The following is a 21,568-nucleotide window of genomic DNA, read 5'->3' on the forward strand; positions in this document are numbered from 1 at the left end:
ATTTAGTCACGCTGCAGCGGCTGCTGAAGGAGGTGATCTGGAAGCAGGGTGTTTTTGGGAGCTAACACAGATGATTTTGTTCAGCATTGTATCTCAGCTGACAGTTCAGGGAATGTGACGGGCAGAGGCAGCAGCGCTCAGCTCCCTGCAGTGGGACACAGGGTCCGGACTGCTCACCTCTTCTTTGAGGGGGTTGTCTTCCTACAACTGGCTTCCCAGTTTTTCCACGTAGGGGTTTTATTTTGCAATTCCTCTTTTTGTTTTGTTTTGGGTTTTTTTGTTTTATTTTGTTTTTTGTTTGTTTTGTTTTGTTTTGTTTTGTTTTTGTCCTATTATGTTTAAGTCATGTTTAGTTACACATTTTAGGTATCAGCAAGGAAACATTTCTTATCCTTTAGTGCTTAGACTGCCACAGGGTTTGGAAACAATGAGGCAGGTGAAAATAGAGAGAAAAAGCCTGAGACGGGTAAATACAGTCAAGAAGGAAAGCAGGGAGAAAGCAGCTGGGAGAAGCAAGATCAAAAATACAAATAGATTTAGAGATAGAATATGTCTACATCTCGGTAGACCTTAGTTCCCTAAAAGAAAACGGGGAGCTGAGTGAAGGGAGAAACTCATATTCAAGCCAGTAAGGCTGGGTGGGGGAGTCATGAGCACGTGAGTGTGGCTTCAGATACCTGTTCCTAAAATGGTCATTTGCTTTTAGATTTCTGTTGATCCAAATGAGATGCCATTGGTTTCCCTGACTATCATCATTTCAGGCTCTGTTTCAGTCTACTTGCAATGTGTCAACATCCTGTTTCTGTCACAGGATACAATAGAATTTTATATTATTATCAGGTATTAAGACTTAGTATTTACATAGAATTTTCATGCACTAAATGTTTTAGAAATATTCGCTCATTAATCATCTCAGTACCTTCATGGAGTATGAAATTGTAGCTGTTTTGCAGACGGGGAAGCTGCAGCTGATGGAATTGATGGAGGGAATGCAAGAAGTGCTTTTTTCAGGAGCAGCACTTGTTGCCCAGGCTGTTTGCTTTATATTTGTATTCGACTCATCCTCCTGATTATTGTGTCCCGTACCTCTTTGCACTGATTTGATGCCCTATTGATGAACGTCATTGATATTTAGGGTTCACTTGACAGTACCTCTCTCTTCTTTGTTGGGGGATGAGGAGTACAAAGTGGCAGCTATTTAGATGGCAGGAGTCTCTGGGTTACTCAAATGCCCAACACAAGGTCTAATTTTCCTGACAAATGTCTGCTGCTGATAAAGAAACTGATTACTTCATAACTGGTAGCTTAATCAACTATGGTCTCTTTAAAACTGTATAGAATTTCTGGAAACACATAATATGTTCGTGTGCTAGTGTTATTTACCATCAGGATGTTTGTAATTTGGTTATTTTGAGAAATATGGAAAGAAAAAAGAGTTGTTTTTAAAAAAGAGGCTGCTATTAAGGTTAAAAGAACAGATTTTATGGGAGTCTTGATATTCTTCAACCCTGGTGTCAGGCAAGTAAGTACGTGGTTCTATCAGTTGTTGTCATAATTTCTTCTTCATAGTTGCCAGTCTCTTTTATTAATGTAGGTAAGTCAACACAGTTCACAAAAGTCCAAAAATATTTAAAACATTTATTTTATAGACAGGAAAAAAAACTAAACACATGAACTTATGAAATGCACAGTCAGGAAAACAGAAATTAGTGGCAAAACCTTTGTCAGTGCTGCGCACTCTGAGGTTGTATATAATTACAGAAATTTCAACTGCAGGTTCTAATGTATTTTATAATTTCAGTTTGTGTATGTGCTCACACATTCATTTTAGCTAGTGAAATTGCTCTTCAAGAACTTTGCAGTAATGTTTAGTTTGTCTCACAGGGAAGTGTGGTAATGATATTGGATAAATCTAAATTAAACATTTGTGGTTTCTGTTAGACTTCTAAAACATTAATTATATCACAAATTCTCATCAAAATATTTTGAGATTCCAGACATTCTGTAAAGAAAACGTTACTGCAGGTTCTAAGGAAGACACTTCAGCATCCTACATGTGGGTTCTGAAGCTGCCTTCTGCCAGCTGAAAATGGGGCTGTGCATACCGCCCATCTGCAAAAATGTGTTATTTTTGGTCATCAAACTTAGATTAAGTCCTTTTGCAAAAACTATTTTCCTGAAAAATACCCTCTTTATTTATTTTACAGTAGGTATATTTACACCGACTGACTTATTTTAGGTGAGACTGATATATCAATCAGCATCCTCTTCAAGGATGTAAAAAATCCTGGAAAATAAAGTGCTTGCTTGCTTCATTCATGTATTCTGTACTCTTATGTTCTTCATGTCTTTCAGCAGTGCATGTCTGTAGCTTGTCTCCAGGCTTTCCATGTATTCTAAATAATCACTCACTCGAAATCCATGGAGTGCTTCTTCCTGCACAAATACATACAGAAAACATTTGTTAGCTAGGAAAAAGAGATGTACAGCTCAAATTTAGTGAATTCCAAGGTGCTAAAGATAATTTTGTTCTGCTTGTCACCGCCTGGGCATTTTTTTAAAAGCAGTCCAATCTTATATTGATTAACTGTGGGCACAGATTGATCAGCAATGTAGTTATCAATAATACGGTTCATACTCACAGAAAATAAAGTGAAGAATAGCTAAATTACTCCTAGAAGAGACTGACGTACTGGCCTATGTGTGCTATTACAAGTCACAAATCCTGTAGCCCCAAGTTTCTCTATTTTATCCAAATGAAATGAAGCCAATAAAACCAAGACAGTCAAGGTGGGTTTACTGAGGTGGCAGGTTACACTATTCTTGTTTCACATGTGGAAATTACAAAGCTATGCACCTTCATCCTTCCATGAAAGCATTAAAAGAAGACAAAGCAATAAAGTGAAAATTCAGTTTGTGCTGAATCTTCAAGATCTCTTAAAGGGATCATCACAGTTAGTAACCCCTCTCAGCCAACAGGAAGAACAAGGGAAAAAATATTCATAGACAATTCATTACTTCAACACTCCTCTTAGCAAAGAGGAAAGGCAAATTAGAGAGTAATAGAAAATTATCTCACAGGTCGTTGTCTGTGTTTTGTCACTAGAAGGACCCATTGAAAGGGTGAATGTTTTACATATTTTAAGTGCTAGGCATAATGTCATCTGAATTGACAGCAAAGTTGCTTCTTTTTTCATGTGCAAATGAAAGTGTATTTGTATTTTAAGAAGAAAATATTTGTTTTTCATTTTAATAGCTAGCTGGAAATACTTATTAGATATTACCAACAAAGGTGTATTCCTGTCAAATTATCATCTTTCCATGACAAATATAATGCATGTTCCAAGCTTAAAAACAGAAAGTACTATTGGTTCTTGAAAGGAAAGTAGGTAGGGGGACTTTTTTGTAGAGCAAATGATCATTGCTAGTATGAAGTCTGAGAAGTCACATTACATTAAAAAATAAAATTAATATTCTAAGTTTGTTGGTGTGGTGGTGGTGTTTTTTTTTTCTTAGATTATGTTCTCAGAAGAGTTTATACTTCCACTTTGAAGAGAATTGCTCCACTACAGTAATCCAAATTTGTGAATATTATGCTGAGAGAGAGGCTAAAACTTGAAATGGAATTTTGCTATTTCAATAAACAGGCAGCTGACTAATGCCTTTGCAAGTATTAAGTAACCTCACATGAAGCCCATAATATAGCTGAAATTGAATGAATATAATGACATGAATTAAGAGCTATCAAAAGCAAGAGTACGCTTTAAGTATGCTGTTAATGCCTTTTTTTCTGTGTACTCATTGAATTATAAGTACTTCAGTAGTACCTTAATATACAGTATTACTCATTAATTTAACAGTACCACGTCAAGTCTTTTGGCTTGTTTATACTATAGTTGACAATATACAAAATCTCTCTTCTATAATTTACATAAACTACCCCAACAATGCCATCAAGATGATGTAGTTTTTAAGCCACATTGACCAAAACCAGGTCAAACAAAACAGTTTATTCATTAGACTTCATATCATACTTTTTCAAGGAAAATTATTGTGTTGACATATTATTCATATTTAAGAATACTTAAGGTGGATACAAACTAGTCAGAAAACTATTGTTGTTAGGACAGACTAAGATGAGGATATAGAGCTCACAGAAGAACTCTGACTAGAGAAAAAAAAAGACCAGAGAAAAAGGAAAAAATATCTCTGGAAAGAGTCATCAAACATTTGTATCTATTCATGATCTGTTCATGAGTGCATCCACAGCTGAGCAGTACCCTGCAAAAAAAGAATCCAATAACCGAATGTAATGTATAATGTGGCAAAGAAAATGAAATTGTGAGGCTGGCTGTGTAGTAGTTGGCACCTGTTCTAAATACCAGCTCACTGAGTTCTGTGCCACATCTCTTCAAGCTTCGGTAGGAGACCCCTGTGTAAACCCACCTTCCTGGAGAATTCGTTTAAAGAGATTGGGGCCACACAGAGAGAACCAAATGAAATGCCCTCAGGACTTAACGTGGCTATTTACTTTGCTTACAAAGGGAACTGATTAGGATTTCCTGCCAAGAAGTAAATAAAATTGAAGTATTATTTCACTCACTTAAGTGAAATTCAGATTAAGTAACATACGTATTTTCAGTATTGAGAGCTTTGCTTCCCTTCAGCAATTCAAAAATTAAAAAAGAAACCCTTACTTTAAGGAAAACCTGGAGATCTTGGGCTTCAGTGTGCTTCAGAATTTCTTGCTGCAGGTGTCTGAACACAGAAATACACATATATATTTGATAATCAGGACCCAGGAAAATACATATAGCAACGTAGTGACAGATCTCACTCCAGTCCATGTAATTCCAGAAGCACTGAGTTATCCATTGAAGACAAATCTAGATGAGATGAAATTATATATAATTAAATTGCTGTAGACATTCAGTCAATTGATCAGCTTTATCTCTTAACTTTCCTATACTACAGGCCCTTTTTCCTATAACATTACACTACTTATGAAAATAAAAGAGCTAACGTACAAGAAGCCAAGAATCACCATTTTTTAAATCGCAGCTTCTGAACAGGCTTCCAGTGAGTTCCGCTGAACAGAACACCCTGCATCTGTACCTCTCAGTTTTCTGAGAATATTCTGGTAACTTCTGAGGCTGAGACATAAAAACTCAAAGCTGAGTGAAAGCAAAGGTGATGTTTTCAAGATTTTTTTTTTTTAAACATGGCCTAGATGGTAATGAGGGCAATGAAGGTATGCTTAATGTGGATTTTCATTTAAATTAAAATCACTCTTTGCCTTATAAATGAATGTTATGCCCTTCCCTAAGACACATTTTTATTTAATTAAATGGGCATGGAACACATTTAGCAACTCCTTTTTCCAGTTTTAAATCACAATGTACTAAGACGCATACAGCACATTTCATTTAGTTCTAGACTACAAACATTCTGCTAATCATTCATTAAAGTGTTTAAAAGTACGCAGCAGCCAAAGTACCAAGATTCTAATTGGATTACAGCAGCCATACTCTGGCATTAAATCAGTTTTCAGGTATTTATTGACACACACAATCACTTAAATACATTAGAGTTATTTTCACAGTTCAGAGTTTGTTTGTTTTTAATACTTCAGTAAAACCGAAAAAACACACAGAAGAGACACAGTGGCACCCACCAGTGGCATTTCAGTAACACATTAAATAAATAAATAAATAAATCCCCAATAGAAAACCTTATCAGCAGTTTAGGACAATAACTATTCTATTACTAATTGTGTGCAAACAATAAAAAATGCATTCAGTATAACGAACACAAGAATAGTTGAGGAAGGAGTGACTGTCCTCATGTGCTTTCCCACCCCAAACCAGGAACCTTATTACAAGCACCTCATTCCTACTCTGAGATGAAGTCACTCATCTATCAGTCTTCCCAAAGACCAAATCCCAAGCTATTTTAAGCAATATCTATACCACACTGGCATCTGCCCCGTTATGAAGTTTCTTGAGTTGCAAATCTTGTTGTACAAACAAATTACAAAGCCATAAGATTAAAAATATTTTTCTTGCCTTGGCACAGTAATAAGCTTTCTTACTGTGGCGAGATCTTCTTTGCATTGGCAATCTGTTATTATTACATGAAGCCGTTTATGCTTCATCATGATGGTAGTCTTTACGATGATCCATACATAGCATTCCATGTTACCAAAGAACTGCAGTAAGTAGGTAAACTGAACACTAACATTATGGATAAATGTGCTTCTTTAGTAATGTCTCTTTAATATAGAAGAATAGCATGTTACCTTATTGCAACAGTTATGGCAGCTCACGTAAAATGAATTTTGCTCTAATACCCGAACTGCTTCCTCTTATACACCTATCCCAAATTACTCATTCTGGTCCCATGGAAAATTCAGAGAATGATTCTAAGGAACAAGATATGCTATTTATTTTTAATGATAAATCTGAGGTTTTAGTGTATATTATTGTTATCAAGTTTTCTGCATGAACATGTAATGGAAGGTCATCAGCTGCAGTACACTGTCATTGCTCTACCAAGTCAGTTGCTTTCTATTTTCAGATGCTCTAAGTCACTATGCATTCAATACTCCCTCTTACCCCCCAGTTTCATAACCACCACACAAGTGCTGTACAGAAAAAACACAGCAGTTCCTGAATGCCCTTGATTTTGTGGATTTAAGTCAAAAAGTTGATGATACTCTGATACCCTTTCATCAGTTACCTGAGATGGAGTGAAACCAGACATGTGGAAGGCTGAAGAGACAAGTGGCAACTCAGCTTTCAGCAGCATTTCGATGTAGTGACCACTGCAAAAGTAGACTGGATGGATGCCAGATTCCACTGTGGTAATAGGCAGATGAACCTGATTAACAACAACATCATCATCATCATCAACAACAACAAAGTTGAGGAAAAGGATTAGAAACTACAAAATGTGTTATTTTGAAATACCTTACTGCGAATGATATACAAAACCATTCATGTTTACTTGTAGGATAAGTCATCCCAGTGATTTTACAGACAGAAAATAAAATATTCAAAAAAGTTGATACTACTGTCAGGAAAAACATGCAGTTAAACTAAAGAAAAAAAGTTAGAAACTGTTTAAAATATATCCTGACTATTCCTATGCATTACCAATCTAGTTCTTTACTGCAGGTAAACTTTAATTGTCAAATCAGGGATGGAGAAACCATTGTTATATCCTAAAGAAAAGAACAGAAGAAAAGAAAGACTAATTTCTGTCAGGTTTTTTTTTTCCCATTTACTGGTGGATAGAGTGGAACTGCTATGGTATTTGAAGTTGTTTTCTGTGTGCACATTTCTCTGCAGTATGTGTGGCTTAGTATGAGTGAAATTATATTTGTGCAGCAAAAGGAACAGAAGTTTTATCAGTATGGAAAGCTCTGGATGTCAGTGCTTGGATCTAGGTAACGAATCCTTGGCTTCATGCTAGAAGGTCAAGGTACATCCTTTAGAATTTTCCTCCCTCCTGAGGTAGGCAGCATCACAATCCAATCAATGACTGGATAATTTCTCCTTTATGTTTTGACACTTTAACTTACTTGAATAACATCCACAATGTAAACTAAACTAATTATTGAATCTTCTCTTTGTGTTTTCAAGATATATTATGAAAGAAAAATCATTTTGGTATTGAGTATTACTGCATGAACCTGCCTGCAATGCTGACAAGATCTTGTATGGAAGACAACACTGACAGTTGTTCAGCACAATCATATTCACACAATGGAGCAACATGTCATTGTGCTGGAACAACCTTAGGGATGGACTCAGGGCTGTGAGTAGACCAAGACGGTCACTTCTGGTGGCAAGACAGACCAATTCATATTAATACAGAGACAGCATGCAGAACAGGTACGGAATCTAATCCATGCTTCTTATACCCCAGAGTTCTCTGGTAAAAACTAAAGTTGTTTATGTTCAAAACATTCAAGATGATGTGAATGTATAAAGTCAAACTGAAAGGGTTTTATGATAAATGAATGGAATCACATCTAGGAAAGGTGAAAATTATGTTGCTTATACTAAAAACTTAATCCAAAACACTAATAATTTAAAACTATCAATAATTCAGTATTTGTGCAATATTTAAAAAAAAAATTACTAAATTGAAATATTTAGTAAATTTTAAACCAGATAATTTTACTAAAGAAACCAAAAGGATGGACTTGCACACTGTAATAATGAAAAAAGGCCATTCAACAGTATTGCTGCCTCCACACAGAATTTAATGCCACTAACAAACTTTATTTTACTGCCAGCTTTAAAATTCAATAATATTACCTTTACTGTCAGTCCACCTGTTATTTCACTACTTTTAAACAACCATTTGAACAAATGTCAAATCTATATTTTTCTTAGAGAATTTTTCAGGGTTCAGTTAAAGGGCTTCAGTAAAAATATCCTGCACTAGGAAAAAAAAAAAAGGTGCAAAACTAAGGAAATTGATAGTCTCCTTTAGAAACTTTCAAAGTTGCCTTTTAGAAAGAAATAGCTTTTAAATTCTTACAGATTTATGCAGTCTTGGTAGCCAAAGAAACGCTGAAACAAGAAGATGTGAAAAATCCTGAAGGAACGTCAGTGTCTTCTCCCCGTCCCCTGACATGATGAGGAAGATGGAAGAGGCGAACCAGTCATAGCCAGAAGAGCGCTCTTGCAAGCAGCCTGGGGAGAAGGTCAAGGAGCTGGGGCAGAGATCTCCTCATCCCCACCCTCCTCCTCCTCCCCCGGCCCATGCACCCAGAGGGAAGAGCTGCTTGGTTAGAGAGATGGGAATACAGCTGGGAAGAGGCAGCTTCTTCAGGCACGGCTGCCTCTCAAACTGAATTAAGACAAACAATTTAAGCTGTTTTCCCTATACACTACTTTTCTTCCAGTCCATAAGCAGTCTTGCCAAATCGACAAAAGTAAACAAAACCCAAGTAAATGTAAAACACCCCACACCAAAACAAGCGTGTGTGTAGTACAAAAAAGGAGAATGGTGGAGGAGGAAAACAGGAGTTGCAAAGAGTATGGAAGAAAACAAAACAAAAAGGTAAAACCAAGGCTTTGAAAAAAGTATATTCTGACTAATATACCTAAAGTGTATTTTAATAGTGATTTGTAAGTCTAATACCTGAAGAATATAGCAAAGCTTGCTGGAAAGGGGTATCTGTTTTATTTTTAAAAAAAAGTTTCACAGTAAATCTAAAAGAGTCAGAATTCAAAACATTCCTGTTGACCAGATTACAGCCACGCAACATTATATGAGCAATACCATTACACCGTTGGTATTATGGGAGTACCACAAATATTAATGCTGCAGACTCTTTACCACATGCAGAAATATGTGGATCCTACTCCAAAACCATTTATGAAAAATGAATGAGAACTACAATTTTAGCCAAGCATAGGAACAAAAGGGTGAGGATTTTTTTGACTGGATTGAGCATGCATTTTAACTTAAAATAGAGCAGCACTTTTGCTTCGAGATTTTGTTGTTTGCTTGTTTGTTTCTTAATCTTTCAGTACATATTACGCACCTACACCACCATCAAAAGGCCAAACTAAGAGTTCAAATTCCACTGGCATTTTCAGGCAATAGAATTTATACCACCAAGAAAGGATACGAAGTGAGGATACCACAGTTCTCTGCTGTTGTTTCAGAAACTTCTCACAATTCATTAACACAAAGCACAGATCATTTTCAGCATGTTCTTCCAGCAAGTTTAGGTATTTTCCATATCTAGCACAAAAAGTTAAAAACCAAAACTGTTTAACGGTTAAATATTGTATTAATTCTTAAAAAGCAAGAACTCAAATTGAATAGGCCTGTGAAAGTTAAGCTGTCACAGCGCTGTTCATCACAAACACCATGTTGTATATACACATATAAATGGTTTAATAAACCCTGTCATGCTTTATCTACACACCAAACATTTGCTACTCAGTGTTGAAATTCCATACCTAAATTCCTTTCACTTCAGATTGAGAAACTGTGGTGCACAAGAACAAGTACTCTAACACATATGACTCATTTTCTTCACATACATTATTTGGAATTCCATCTAAGTATACTGTATGTGTAATTATTAGCATCTGAATTCAAATATTAATGCTAAAGATAATCTGTGGAAGTACAGACACATTAGCTTTTCCTTCATCAAAGCTCTGCAAATTACCAGTCAAATAAAATGTTTAAATGGCATATAACTAAGCTTAGCTAAACAGATCCATTTAGAGAAGTAATGTGAGGAAAAAAAAGACACATAACTCAGGATAATGTAACTTTATGGTAAATCTTACTATCAAGTTACAATTAGCCTTACAACAATAAAGGATAATAACCTATATAATTTGTAAAGATAATTTAATTATGTATAATATCTTTTTCATTTTCAAAGTCAGAATTAATTTTCTTAAAGATGATCTTTAGATTTAAATTGTGTAAAGCACTGAGTTGATGGATTAGGTATCATTAAAGTCACCCCATGAAAATCAAAATAATTCTAGAAATATACTAGGGAAATATTTTAATACTATGTACCTGACTGTCATTTCAATACCAAGCTGCTGAACAGATGAAAGGCTTTCATTCTTCACATCTACATCTGTGGCTAAAACAAAAGAAAACATATAAAAATAATTAGGATAAATATGATTTTAACTGAATACTAATGCAAAGCTTATGTGTGAATACCAGTTTTGGAGAGCTGTTTGCTATTTGAAATGAGTTTAGTAGTATTTGCAAAGGATGCATGAAGAACATGCATTCCTCATATACTTTTACTTTTTTATTTAAAATCATTTTCTTTTAAAGAAAATCTTCGCTTTTAGTATAGTTATCATTAGCTTTACAGCACGATGTAAACAACACCACCTCTTTTCAGACCCATTTCTTAGCAGAGCTTTATCCCTTCTGGTCAAGGCATGGGACAAAGTATCATTTTGTGATCTATTTTCTTCCCTTCCAGTGGCCTTAAAGTCTCCTATCTGTGAAAACAACCTTATTAACAACAAAATCTATTTTGATACACATGTCAGAAAACTTTATAACTGACGGATTTAGAAAAATACTGCATTTCTATGCATTGTTCATTCACAAAGTAATATATATCCCGTTTTCTGCATTTGACCTAAAAATCCAAGTTAGACAAATTAATAAATCATGAACTAAAGCAACTTCTGTTGTAAAGTTTTCTCAAAATTTTAAATTCTAAATACAATTTAAAATGGTCATTGGTTCTCTCATGTACACATATCACCTAAGATAATTCTACACCTGAAAAACTACAGTCCTATGAGTTACAAAGCTGAGGGCTTAAATCTTTAACATACTTCTTTCAGACAAAGTGTTTTAATTAAAAAATCAACCAAACTAAAAACCCCTAACCAACCAACAATACCGCCCCACTCCTCCCCCCGGTTAAATAAATGTAAATAACCCCATAAAAAACAACACAATTTGTTACAAATGGAAATAACAGATATGGCAGCAGAAGTTAACATATATCCATGTACCCATGTGAGTGATAAATGTAAAAATCTGATTACATGGTAACTTGATATGTACTTTTTCTAGATCCTTCTCTGGCAGATGGAGAAATCAAGCTGAAGGATTCCCTCGCTACCCATTCTAGTAAACACTTGATATTCCTGGTAAGCAATATTTACAGGTTAAGGGAGGAAATGCCTCTGTTTAAGAAGAAAAGTTAAAGAAAACAACTTAAGCATTCTGCTCAGATGAGATGAAGTAGGTTGGAATTTTCTTGAAGAAAACAATACAGTAAAATTATACACGACAATGAAGGGATAAAAATCAGCAGAGGCAGTATGGTAAGAGAAAAAACCCACTCTGTATTATAACTTCAAGAGAGGACCATGATATGTGTTAGGGTCATGAGAAATTAACCTTATACTTTTGACAAATACATTTATACGTAAGAAAAATCAACTACTCTTTGAGTAAAACAAATTTATTCAATAATCTGATGAGACTGAAATAGCAATCCCACTTCAGAGAGGATTTTTTTTATCTGGAGAAAAGAAGTTCAAACATCTTTTGCATACTATACCACCAACTAAATATTTAGAAGAATACATATAAAATCACAGGGCATTTCAGTTAAAACCCCACAGAGATGAGTGAAACAGTTCATATATTTTTACCGCTCCTGCTCCAAGTTTCCCATTTACTCAAGCTGCAATTACCACACCAACAGCCAATTCATTTTCAGGTTCCTGTTCACAATCAGGAAGGCAAGAAGCATACTTATATCCTACAGATCATGATGGAAGACAAACCAGGGGAAATTTCAATGTGTTGGCTGTGATTGATAGCAGAACCACATTCAATGGCAGGGGAGGGGAAATTGGCATAACAACTTCTAAACCGCAAGGCAGTCCTGTCTCCATTTTGACGCGGATCTTCCTGTGGGTGGCAATGCAGGACCTTGTACCCCAGTTCAGCAAGGGTGCCATGAGGAACAGCTGCATCATTACCCACAACCTGAGCCCAGTTTTCATCCTGTAGCAGTTTACAGCAAGTACTGAATGCTCATTTCCCATTAACATTTAAAGAACACAACTGATTTAATTGATTCTCATTGCCTTTTCTTCTTTGTCTTAATAATTTCTTAGTTGCTGAAAAGGGTTTTCTCCTTATCAGTTTTCCTTTGATATTTTCCCCTGTATTATGAAAGAAGAGTTTGGATTGAATAATAATTCTATATTACATAGTACCTCATCAGAACAGGAAAAGATAAGCTGATGGTCTTCTGTGTTTGGTAGTTTGTTTTTTTAAAGCTTCCAGGTTTTTCTGCAAAACTTTGAGGAATCATAAATGTCAAAAGGGATTAGGGGGAATGGGAAGAACTGGATGAAAGGAAGATGGGGGGCAATTCTTTAAGCAATTTCAGCGCTCCCTTGCTTCAAGGTCATGACTGATCATTCGTACCATTCTGATCATGCCCGTTGCAAACACTTTGATGGGCAATACTTCCCAAAACATTTTGAAGCATTCAGGAGCACAAAACCAGACTTCCCATAAGGCATGGTTTGCAAAGGCAATTCCATAGTATTATTAAGCTATAACTGCAAACACTTCAGAGTAAGTTAACTGGCACACATAGTCCAGCAGTATTTTTCTCATCAGACCAAACATCAATCAACTTTACAACTCACCTGAAAGATTGCTTTCTCATTCATTTTCCCTCCTACCATGAAGAAGCTTTTATGTGTTTAAGTCAGAAAACGGGCTACATCGCAGTCTTACTGAAGTGACAGGATGCCAAACTGAAACAGCTTTACAGCATATTTCATACAAATTGTATGGTCTTTAGGTAATAATCAATTTATTTCCCTGTTTAACTGCTGTTACCTCAAAGAAACTACTGGCTTCCCTTTTGTGTTAAGTGGAGGAAATGACTAAAGCTGTTGCTCACATTATTGATTTTGTTTTTTCACTCCATGGTGCCTGGGCCAAATGTTTTTATCACAAACATAAAAATGTTTGCCATAAAAATGTTTATCTTTTTACTGCAAAGAATTGTTGAAAACACCATGATGGCCAGAGCCATCTGCATTATTCCTGCAGATGCTTCAAAAATCTTTACAGCCTGTAGTCAAGTTCACTATCGGGTCTCTAGTCCTTAGCTTTGTACATATAAGTTGAAATTGTGGAACTCCCTTTTAAAAAACAAACAAACAAACCTAGCAAGATTTTTACATACTCTTCAGCAGATATCTAAACATTAACACTGTCAGTGGGCAGGTGCTCAAGGAGTCAGGATTATGTTTTGTCAGCACCTACCCTCTCTCCTGATGTCCTTATGAAAGTTTTCTGTTTTAAAATATTATTTAGAGTTGGGGCATGGCAGATGTCATACATTTCTCACTATATTCTCTTCCGCCATTTTCCTACCATTTTTGATGGTGTCATCTCCTCCACCAGACTACTCATCTAGAGAGCTTCTGACAGTTTCATTGTCATTGCTAGAATGGTCTACAAAAAATCCTACTTCAAAGAAAAGTATTATTGTTGGATTTGGATTGCAAATGGAGACAGTGTAAAAAAGATGCAAGAATAGTTGCTAGAGAATATTGTTGTTTTTTCATCAGAGCTAGGTAATCTCATGTGCAGTTCCACCTTGACTATTAAGAGCATCTGATATGTCATCAGTACACTTGTCATAACAACACAAGATCAAAACTTCTTTATGTATTGGTCATCACAAATACTCAAGCTGTTCTTGGCAGCAACATCAGTAAGAATAAACCACATTTTCAGTCCAGTTACATATAAACTGGCAAAGGGCAAAAAGCTTTTTGCTAACAGCATCTTTGAAGTGGGCACCCATCTTTAAAGAAGTGCATTCACCAAATGATGCAGGAAGAAAGGAAGAATGTCCCCCCTTCTCCTTCCCTCTCAGTCCAATCTGGGGTGTAGTCCTGTATTTCTCATAGTCTTTATTCTGATCTATACTGGCAGTCTCCCATTGGTGTTTTTAAAATTTCTCAGTTCGTTACTCAATCCATCTGACCCTTAGAAGATTAGGAGCTCATTAAATGGCAGAAAGTTCCTACGAGATTTTGCTCAGCCAGAGAACTAAGCCTCATCTAGAGAAGAAACACACCATGACATTCGAATTTTACAGCCAGGACCTGAAATCCCTCAGGCTCTGTCCCTCTGGCAGTACATGACAGAGCTGTTTCAGAGACAAAGTCCAGTGGAAACAGAGAACTGAACTGCAAGGTCATCTGCACAGCCAGAGCTACCAAACAGAACAGATGATCCTGAAAGGTCGTAGCATTCCCAAGTCTGGGCAGCCTGAAACACATGGCGGAGATAAGTAAATAAGTCCAGACACCAATATATCAGTGGAAGTGGAATTCTTTCAGAAATTGGTTTGTTAGAACCTTGAGAAAATGAATACATTTCCACAAAACTTTTATGTTGCAATGAACTGGAATTTGCTAACAGGAAGAGCAAATGGCTATTTTATGAACTTCATATCCCTAGCACGTAATGCCTATTTTACTACCACAAAAAAATTCAGTTTCTTGCCATCCTATTGCCTATTACAGCTAAACAGCAAGGATTTGGTTTTAAATGGTTATGTTTTTTGTTTTATTTGTTTGGGTTTTGTTGTTGTTGTTGTTGTTTGGTTTTTGGTTGTTTTTTTTTTTTTAAGAAGAAAGAAAAATAGAAGCAGAATATAAAGTATTAATTCTGGGAAAGGGGATAGACAGAGTTCACTAACATTTAACATACATATTGTATGTTATTTTACTCATATGAATCCACATCACAGCAGTATCATAGCTGCTAGGAGAAAGTAAACTTCAAGTAAGATTTGTGTTATAGTTTATAATTAAACACAGGAACTGCATAGTGTTTTATTATATATTTTTCCTTCTCTCTTATCTTGAAAATGATAACAACCCAAACTAATTTGATTTTTCTGTATTTGCAAATTTTACAATAAACTAAAATCCTGAGGGATTCCACAGCAGATGGATGACTCTGTTATTCTAATTACAACTACCTACGGGTTTAGAAAGCTGTCATTTTTTAAGATAATCAATTTCTCATTTATAGAAACATGATAAACACTGAGTATCTATGCATCATACTGAATCCACTTTCATGAAAATTGTGGCTTCTCCTCATTAACATTTAACAACTATTAGAAACTGCTTTTCAGTTCCTCAGACCCACATTTATTCAAGTGAATGGTGGACACAGGCAATTGCCAAGTGCATGTTTGGCTTACTTAGATGTGCAGCTAGAAAGACACATCTGGAATATAGTTTACCTTCTAACAACTCATTAGATTTACCTAATTCAGAAAAGAGTCCCTACTGCAAGAGCAGTTGTAGGATTTAGCTTAGATAGCTGTTACACATTGGCATATGGAAAAGATACTGTGAAATAACATGGCATTCAATAATGAGTTGTTCTGCTTGGAGAAATTCCGATCCTTCATACACAGTAGCAAAAAATCCTGGGAAACATACATTGTATACAAGTGTATACAATACTTAAAGTGTATACAATACAAAATATAAAGTGTATACAATACTTGTATACAATGTAGATAATCATTATTCAATCAGTGAGAAACCTAATTTTAAGTAAATAAGGTCTGATAAAGATTTGAGTGTGTTTTGTTTGTTTCTTCTGTACACACATAGGAAGGATAATCCAGACTTGGGTTCTCAAAGTGCATTTCCTGCCTTCACAGGAATGCCACAGTGTGTGTTTCATGACATAAAAAATAACCTGAAATTAGTGTAAATTTAGCTGTACAACTGATTCTAACAATCAAGCACTTTGACTGTTCCAGAGTGGCGCACAATCACAGATACAATTTTAGAGCCAGATTTTTGTTTCACTTTCACGTCAATCAGCATGACTTCGTTGGTCTAAACTAGTTTCCCTGGACATCACTCATTGCTAGACCTGCCTGAAAAAGGTGGTACAAAATTTTAGTAGCTATTTTCCTATAAAACTTAAAATAAACCCTTGATGAAACATATTCTGTTTGCCTGAGCAACACTTTCCTGGTCTGAAGAACTCTTCACAGAATGGTGTTGTGGACAGGGGAAGAAAGGATCAAGGCAACACTAGCCCTTTGCCTACATTTTGCATCGGTTCCTTGCCACCAGACTACTGACTATCCTTGAGAAGGGTTCTCACTCTCCCATTTCCAAGCTTGCCTTTATTAAAGCACATTTGCAAATGAAAATTGTTCACCAGCCAACTCGTTAAATTTTGTAACTTATATTTGAGAACTGAAGAGGTAAACTTGATGTCCAATAGTGCCTGTGTAAGACTGAATGAAAAAAATATTCAGAAAATACAAAAAGGAATGTCTTACAGACAGGGTTGGTTTACCATACAAATAAAATCTTTCAAGCTCAAGAAAATCAAGAATTGAGGCTTTTACTATGTTGTATGTTTTGTTTCTGTACCTATCCATTGGGATTTTCAGTTCTAAAAATTTAATTTAATGTATGCAATTGTCACAGGATTTTCAAATCTGGTGTTTCTTCAAAGTTGACATAAAATGTTAGATAAATATTGTTGCGTTGTTGCCACCTCCACCTAATCAATGGTTCATGGTGAAATCACACGTCATTGAAGTAGGAGATCCAGGTTCAACATTCCTGAACATGTTTTAAATCCTAGCTTTGAACAAAAGGTTGACAAGAGCGGATTGAAATGAAAGTACTCAACATCGAAATGAACTGAGTATGGACTGCTGCTTCCCTTCATTAGAGTTCTTCCACACTGGATGGAAGCACTTTGCTGTTATGATTAAGCAACAGCACGACGCTGTCTCTGCTGGGCATGGCATCCTCTTGGAGGTCACGGAGTTAGATGTCTGTTCCTCCTCCAGTTAGTTTTAGCCTTCCTTGAACCAAGTGGGTTTTCCTGTTTTTCTAACAGATAACACTAAAACAACCATGCAAATTTGGATCTGCGGGCTATAGTGTCTCCAAAGAAATTCCCCAAGGCAGAAAACCACTCTTGGGACTTCCTTATCATTGGAGAATGTGTGATATTTTGAACTATGGCCTAAAAAGATATACAGAGAGGAGCAAGAGAGGTAAAACATTTATGTCATGAAGACATTATGTGGGCTTCTAAAGGAACCACTAAAGTGATCATTTGAATTGGTGTCAGAAATATGTAACTAGCAAGTCTCATGAGTCCCTGAAAATATTTTTTGCTCATTATGCCACCTGAGAAGTTGAAAAGTTAAAGACGAACTAATTCAGGACAACAAAGGCCCTTTAAGGATCTTTTAAGGAAAAATAAAATAGTAACAGAAAGAACTATCACTTCAGCAACGCTTTTCATTAAGCGAAGAAAGAGACTGTCAAATAAAATTAAGAGTACTCCATTATCAAGCTTCTAGAAGGAAAAGGCCATTACATAAAAGAAAGAGATTCTCTAAAATACTAAAGTGGTTTTATGCTTTGGAACTTCAATGGCAAGCCTGAAGTCTCCAACGACACTATGTTTGCATCCTATGGATGCGAGAATAAAACAGCAGTATAAATAACAGACACTCCCCAAAGCAGGCTTGGTTCTCCAGAGTTAGTGGCAGAATAAGTACTCTAAATGACTCAACTACAACCTAAGAGAAAAGTCCTTGACACACAGTAAAGAATGAAAGTGCATTTTCCAACAGATATTAACAATGCTTCTAAATCTTCTAATTTTGCAAGTACTTCAAAATACTAAAATGTATTACTTTACACTCAGAATTAACTAACTTTATCATTCATCCTTTACTCTTGGCTGTAAGCACGACACCTGTACAAAACTAACACTCAGATTACCCTGCCAACAATAGCAGTTCTTCAATAAATATCCTTTAATGCAATACAAATCGCATACCTTTGGGTTGATTATATTAATATATTAGTGTGCTTTCAAAACATGAGCCAGATTGCTTACAGTATCATAAACTGTTTATGCCACCAGCTTTGCATGTCATTCTATAATAGGTGTCAACAAATACTTTGAATCATACATTCACCTGTTCTGCATCCCCATCTTTCCATTACACATACAGAAATGTGAAAGCCCATCACTAACAATTACCTGTACTGCTTACTCCAGCATGTCATCTTTTGCTCCAAAGTGAGGTATTTCCCATCAGTTAAGTAATAAAATTCTGAGTTGTTAAAGAATATTTTAAACAACCTCCAAAATGCTACAGATACATTTAAAAGGAAAGTAATTTAAATACGAAGCAGCCGCATAGCAATAAATTATTAGGAAACTGACCTTTATAGGTTTCCGTGCCGAAATAACAATTTGATTGGCTTTCAGAAAGTTGCGACACAAACTTTTCAATTAATTCTGCCAGAACTGCAAGAAGTAAAAATCCATTAAATCATTAGAGACAACGAACAAAATGTGGAACTACATTACTTAACAAAATGTCAATATGTGAGAAACCAAAGCTATTTTAATTCCTGCATGTTTATTCATGTTTTTATAGGGGTACCATTCAAAGTGTGTATTGCGCTTTTGCATTCCTAACACCATTCCTAACTTAAATTAAATTTTAATAGCTTTACTGAGAATATATTCAGTGTAAACGGAAAGAGAATCCCATATTATCTTTATATCCTCCAAGGATTACTTCATAATTTGTTATAGAGTTTCAATTTGAAATTAAAATTAACTATAATTAAACTATAATACAATATCATACCATTTTTTTCTGTGTATGTAGACAGGAGAGGGGAAAAAAAAAAAAAAAAAAGAAAAAGAAAAAAAAAGGAAAAGCCCAACAACCTCCACACAACCAAAAACTCACACCACCCCTAAATGGCACTAACAAAAATTTTAAGGGCTGTTTCAAAAGAAACCCACACAATATAAAAGCATCTATGCGATCATAAGATAGAAATTTTTGACTTAAAATGAAGCAACAGGAGCACTTCCTTTGGGAAATTCTGTATTTTACAATGACCATAGTGTTCTTCTTCAGCTCTTGCCATGGAACTTTGAGTCTGTAGTTACCACTTACATAAGTCAGCTGCTGACATCTGGCCGCTATGTAGAAAATCACATCTCCCACCTTAACATGATGTTAGTAAGGAAGTTAGCAAGAACTCTCAAGGACAAATCATTAGAAAAAGCTGTTCCTAATTCTGCAAGTTTGAGACCACTGCAATGGCACATGCTACCAGTTTACACATTTAAACACAGGATCCAAGGAAGCCTTAATAAACAATGCATATAGGGAGCCCATATTGAGATGAGCCATGTTAAGAATTTAAGATAGCAACAATCAACATTTTTATAAGTAAATGCTATCCCAAAACAGCTGCTGTTCTCATGATGAACAGGATTTACATAATAGTGATATAACCTTCTTTGCACAATAATGCCAAGCAAGGAGAGTAAGGAGTGCTGCTATCCATGGGATTCCATTTGAAGCTGGCATGTTACTGTTTCCTTGGCAGAACCTCAATTTCACAGCACTGAAGCTTCAGCCCCTTCTCATGCCCTCCTACATATAACTCCATGTAATCACAGGTGCTTTTGCCATTTTTAGACCAAATCATTCCACTAAACCCTGCAGTGGCCTTACGAACAGTTGTAGCAGCATAAGTAAGGCAAAACGATCTGTGGTGGAGGAGGAAGCTAGAAAATTCTGGAACCAGCCCTCTTGACAGGAAACTAACACAGAAGGAAACGGCGTGCAAGCTGTTTAGTGCATGTGGAGGAGGAAGACTGAACGTCCACCCAGTCCGACACTTGTTATGACAGAAAAATAGTGAAGAAAAAGATACCATAAAGAGAATTACCTCTTCTTCCAACCATTTTAATCTAATACACTGACATTAAATCTTTTTTTTTTTCTAGATCAGTTGTCTAAACATCTACAGAAATTCATTTACACTGAATGAGTCTAGAAAGTTTTTAAAAAATTGAGTTGTGGTCATACTGTGTTGATGGGTAGGCCTAAGGGGAAAAAAGGTTTCACTACAACAGCTAAACACAGATTTACAGTTTGAGTAGCCATTTCTAACAGAAACAAAATTAATTTTGCTTTGCAAAGTACTACTAAATCAAAACAAAAAAAAATTTACATGTATCATTTATATTCTTATACATTTTTATGGAGAGAAGAAACTGCTAATTAAACATAATATAGCTATTTTTAATCATGGTTAATAAACCACATGGGGCTAGCAAAAAGCAATTTATTTTATAGAAGAGCAACAGTCTATTCATTTTGTGAGAATAAACAGAATTAACAATCTCACTAATCTTCACTAAGACAACTAGTGGAATTTGGTTCACAAACAATATAACAAATATTTCTGTAAAATGAGAAAAGGTGTCTATACCTGGAGCTTTAGATAGCAAAAAGCAGAAATTAAAAATTCCTAGCTAGCTAAATGTTTACTGTGTGATTATTAGTATCGTGCTTGCTGAATATGCCATATTATTATAACGAACAGGAACTATGTTAAAAAGACTAAAATATCACTTAATTCAGAAAGTTTAAAACCAAGTCAGAACATTGTACATCATTTCTCTTTTTGTTGGAAGGCATCCACACACTTGACCTAGCAGTCGAATATTTTGGTTCAGTGCTTGAGTTAATGGGAGAAGTGACAACTCAACTGCTAAACAAATTTCTGAATCTCAAGCACTAAATTGGCTTCCACCATTTGAAAGTATTTACCTAAGTGCCTATCAGGATCTCTAAAAAGCTTTTAATCAAGTTTTAGAGAGGAAGACACACATAAGAGTTTATCAAAACAAATTTGGTTAATACATAAATAGAGGGTTTCCACAGGACATTGTATCTTCCAAAAGAGCATCTATGTGAAATGAGAAGCAGATACTTTAATTTTTGTCTTTTAACGCTACACTACGTAGCTGCTATGTGGATACTCCCTGAAAATCTTTATTGAAGGTAGAAACTACTCAGTGATTTTCAATTTAACTAGAAAAGTAAACAAAATAAATTCAGGAAAGTTAATTGTATTGTACAGTCAGCCCGCAT

General features: G+C 35.6%; 1 protein-coding gene across 1 annotated transcript in view; it reads right to left on the reverse strand.

The window, feature by feature from the left end:
* Positions 1-2,316: 2,316 nt before the first annotated feature.
* TBC1D32 (TBC1 domain family member 32) overlaps positions 2,317-21,568 on the reverse strand; it is a gene marked incomplete at its 3' end in the record, with an annotated part of 77,217 nt that continues 57,965 nt past the window's right edge. Inside the window, exons 28-34 of the mRNA XM_080340947.1 lie at positions 18,823-18,906; positions 10,567-10,636; positions 9,650-9,765; positions 8,551-8,705; positions 6,739-6,879; positions 4,698-4,886; positions 2,317-2,436 (exon numbers count right to left, since the gene is read on the reverse strand). Of these exons, the coding sequence (XP_080197073.1) occupies positions 2,317-2,436; positions 4,698-4,886; positions 6,739-6,879; positions 8,551-8,705; positions 9,650-9,765; positions 10,567-10,636; positions 18,823-18,906 (875 nt within the window). The remainder of the gene's footprint in view (positions 2,437-4,697; positions 4,887-6,738; positions 6,880-8,550; positions 8,706-9,649; positions 9,766-10,566; positions 10,637-18,822; positions 18,907-21,568) is intronic.

Source organism: Nesoenas mayeri, assembly GCF_963082525.1.
Source record: "Nesoenas mayeri genome assembly, chromosome: 3".
NCBI lineage: Eukaryota > Metazoa > Chordata > Aves > Columbiformes > Columbidae > Nesoenas > Nesoenas mayeri.